Here is a 3,464-nt window from a genome sequence, read left to right as displayed (position 1 = left end):
AATCCTTCTCCCATACACCAGCTTCTCAGCCATGCATTCGTCTGCTCTATCCTCCTATTCCTGCCCTCACTAGCTCGAAGCACCGGGAGTAATCCAGATATTACTACTCTCGAGGACCTCCTTTTTAAATTCCTGCCTAACTCTCTGTAATCTCCCTTCAGAATCTCAACCTTTTGCCTTTCTATATCGTTGGTTCCAATATGGACAGTGACCTCTTGCTGACCCCTCTCCCCCGTGAGAACATTCTGCACCATCTCTGAGACATCCTTGATCCTGGCACCAGGTAAGCAACACACCATTCTGATTTTTCGCTGCTGGCCACAGAAACATCTGTCTGTACCTTGGACTAGTGAATCCCCTAGCACAATTGATCTCTTGGAACCCGACATACCCCTCATTGCATTAGAGCCAGTCTCAATACCAGAAACTTGGCTGTTTGTGCTACATTCCATTGTGAATCCATCACCCCCTACATTTTTCAAAACAGCATACTTGTTTGAAATGTACAAGGAGGAGAAATTTGCTAGAGCTGCTCAGGAGGATTTAAACTAGTAAGGTGGGGGCAGGACCGAGGGAGATAGTGAGGAAAGAGATCAATCTGAGACTGGTACAGTTGAGGACAGAAGCGAGTCAAGCAGTCAAGGCAGGCAGGGACAAGGTAGGACTAATAAATTAAACTGCATTTATTTCAATGCAAGGGGCCTAATAGGGAAGGCAGATGAACTCAGGGCATGGTTAGGAACATGGGACTGGGATATCATAGCAATTACAGAAATGGGTATAGCCACAGAACACCCCTGCACTAGTTGCCTACCTCTCTTACCTTTTCTGGAGTGAACCCATCTATGTGACTGTATCTGAGACTTTCACCCCTTCCTATAACCACCACCCATCACATACTGTTGCTGCTGATGATTCTTCATTGCTTCTAACTGTCTCTCCAACCGATCTATTCGATCTGATAAGATTCGCAACCAACAGCATTTATGGCAGATATAATCCACAGTAACCTTTAAACTCTCTTTAAACTCTCACATCTGACAAGAAGCACATATCACTGCAAAGGCCATTTTTGTTCCTTCACAATCTACAGACCCAGAAAATAACACCGACTTATTCTTTTACAAAATGTTGCCCCAGGTAAAATTAATAGTTATGGCTTATATTTTAAGTTTAATCAAGAGAAATATCTCAAAAAAAACATATAATCAAGAAAGAATCCACTCTACTCACTGCAGACTTTCTGTAGGCCACTTAAAACAATTACTTATCTGATTCTGTGCTGTGAATTTTGCCCAAACAGTTCCTCCAAGGTCAGTTGTGAATTTCACTGTTTGTTAATTTTCCCAGATGCACTCCGATCTCCAGCGATACTTTAATTCAAACTTTGTCCAATTTAATTTCTTTTCTTGTAGGATACCAAGGAATACTTTACTGAAAACAGATCTCAGTTCAGCTTTCATTAAAAAGTTAAGATTTCTGACTCATTTAGTATTGAACCAAAGAATCAAATGTGTTCTCATGACCTCAAAAGCAAGAATATGGCCACTGTGTAGACTTAACACCATGGAGATTAATTCAGATAAGACACAAAAAATTGACTCTTAAGTGATAAGATTTTCTGGTTTCACATTTTCCAGTGACTAGATTCTCTCAATTCTTTCAGCCTAAATGCAGTGAGCTTGGGTGAATAGATTATATATAATATGAGTTAATTTCTCATCAATCCACACCTCTTTCTCCCAATGTATAAACTGTTGTCATTATTTGACTTCTGATATTATTGTGTTTGTTCTGTCGCACACAAAATGAAAAGTTTCAGCAACATGCCTCGCTTTCAGCAATATTTAATTTTTATTTATTTTCATTTAGGAGGATCCAAATGACCTGAAATTTTGGTTGGAAGACGTTTATACACCAGGGTATGATTCTTTACTGAAGAAGAAAGAGTCTGAACTGAAAAGAGCCAAATGTTGTAAGCTAATAGCACTGTTCATATTAGCAGCCTGCACTTTAATTACTGTAATTACAATATTAATAGTTTTTATTGGATATTAAATGATTGAGCCAACAAAGATTTATATAAGAAAGTGTAATTGTCATGTTAATGTTAGTCAACAGGGATTGATGATGCCTATGCCAGCCTTTTAGGCAAACCACTGGATTAGTTCAATCTTCATGCTCTTTACCGAGAATCCTGCAAAGAGTTTTCTCTCTTCACATATACCTGTATACATATCCACTTCCTTCTTGAATGTTCCTATTGAAACTACTTCCACTAGTCTTTTAGGAAATACATTCTAGACCATACCAGCTTGCAATTTAAAGCTGCTTTACCTTTGTTTTTTTTTGTCAATTACCTTTGTTCTACTCATAGAGTCATAGAGTCATAGAAATGTACAACATGGAAACAGACCCTTCAGTCCAACCTATCCATGCCGACCAGAAATCCCAACTCGATGTTGTCCCACCTGCCAGCATCCGACCCATATCCCTCCTTCCTATTCATATACCCATCCAAATGCCTCTTAAATTTTGCAATTATACCAGCCTCCACCACTTCCTCTGGCAGCTCATTCCATACACATACCACCCTCTGTGTGAAAAAGTTGCCCCGTATCTTTCCCCTCTCACCCTAAACCTCTGCCCTCTAGTCTGGACTCCCCGACCCCAGGGAAAAGATTTTGCCTATTTACCCTATCCACACCCCACATAATTTTATAAACCTCTATAAGGTCACCTCTCAGCCTTCAATGCTCCAGGGAAAATAGCCCCAGGCTGTTCAGCCTCTCCCTATAGCTCAAATCCTCCAACCCTGGCAACCTCCCAGTAAGTCTTTTCTGAACCTTTTCAAGTTTCACAACATCTTTCCAATAGGAAGGAGACCAGAATTGCATGCAATATTCCAACAGTGGCCTAACCAATGTCCTGTACAGCTGCAACATGATCTCCCAACTCCTGTACTCAATACTCTGACCAACAAAACACAAGCATACCAAATGTCTTCTTCACTATCCTATCTACCTGCGACTCCACTTTCAAGGAGCTATGAACCTGCACTCCAAGGTCTCTTTGTTCAGCAACACTCTCTAGGACCTTACCATTAAGTGGATAAGTCCTGCTAAGATTTGCTTTCCCAAAATGCAGCACCTCGCATTTATCTGAATTAAACTCCATCTGCCACTTCTCAGCCCTTTGGCCCATCTGGTCCAGATCCTGTTGTACTCTTAGGTAACGCTCTTCGCTGTCCTCTACATCTCCAATTTTGGTGTCATCTGCAAACTTACTAACTGTACCTCTTATGCTCACATCCAAATCATTTATATAAATGATGAAAAATAGTGGATCCAGCACCGATCCTTGTGGCACTCCCTCAGTTTATTGATTTTCCTGCAAATGTTTCTTCTTATTCACTCTTTCAAATCTCTTCCTAATTTTGAAATACTCCTGTTGCTCTTATCTAA

The 3,464-nt window shown here is 40.4% G+C and overlaps 1 protein-coding gene across 1 annotated transcript in view; it reads left to right on the top strand.

The window, feature by feature from the left end:
• Positions 1-2,058, top strand: part of LOC122558077 (major intrinsically disordered NOTCH2-binding receptor 1-like) — a 27,583-nt gene extending 25,525 nt beyond the window's left edge. Inside the window, exon 3 of the mRNA XM_043706400.1 lies at positions 1,876-2,058. Coding sequence (XP_043562335.1) covers positions 1,876-2,058 — 183 coding nt within the window. The remainder of the gene's footprint in view (positions 1-1,875) is intronic.
• The last annotated feature ends 1,406 nt before the right edge of the window (positions 2,059-3,464 follow it).

The sequence above is a fragment of the Chiloscyllium plagiosum genome, chromosome 2 (genome assembly GCF_004010195.1).
Source record: "Chiloscyllium plagiosum isolate BGI_BamShark_2017 chromosome 2, ASM401019v2, whole genome shotgun sequence".
NCBI classification, from domain to species: domain Eukaryota; kingdom Metazoa; phylum Chordata; class Chondrichthyes; order Orectolobiformes; family Hemiscylliidae; genus Chiloscyllium; species Chiloscyllium plagiosum.
The sequence above is the reverse complement of the archived record's forward strand: the minus strand, read 5'-3'. Positions and strand labels throughout refer to the sequence as shown.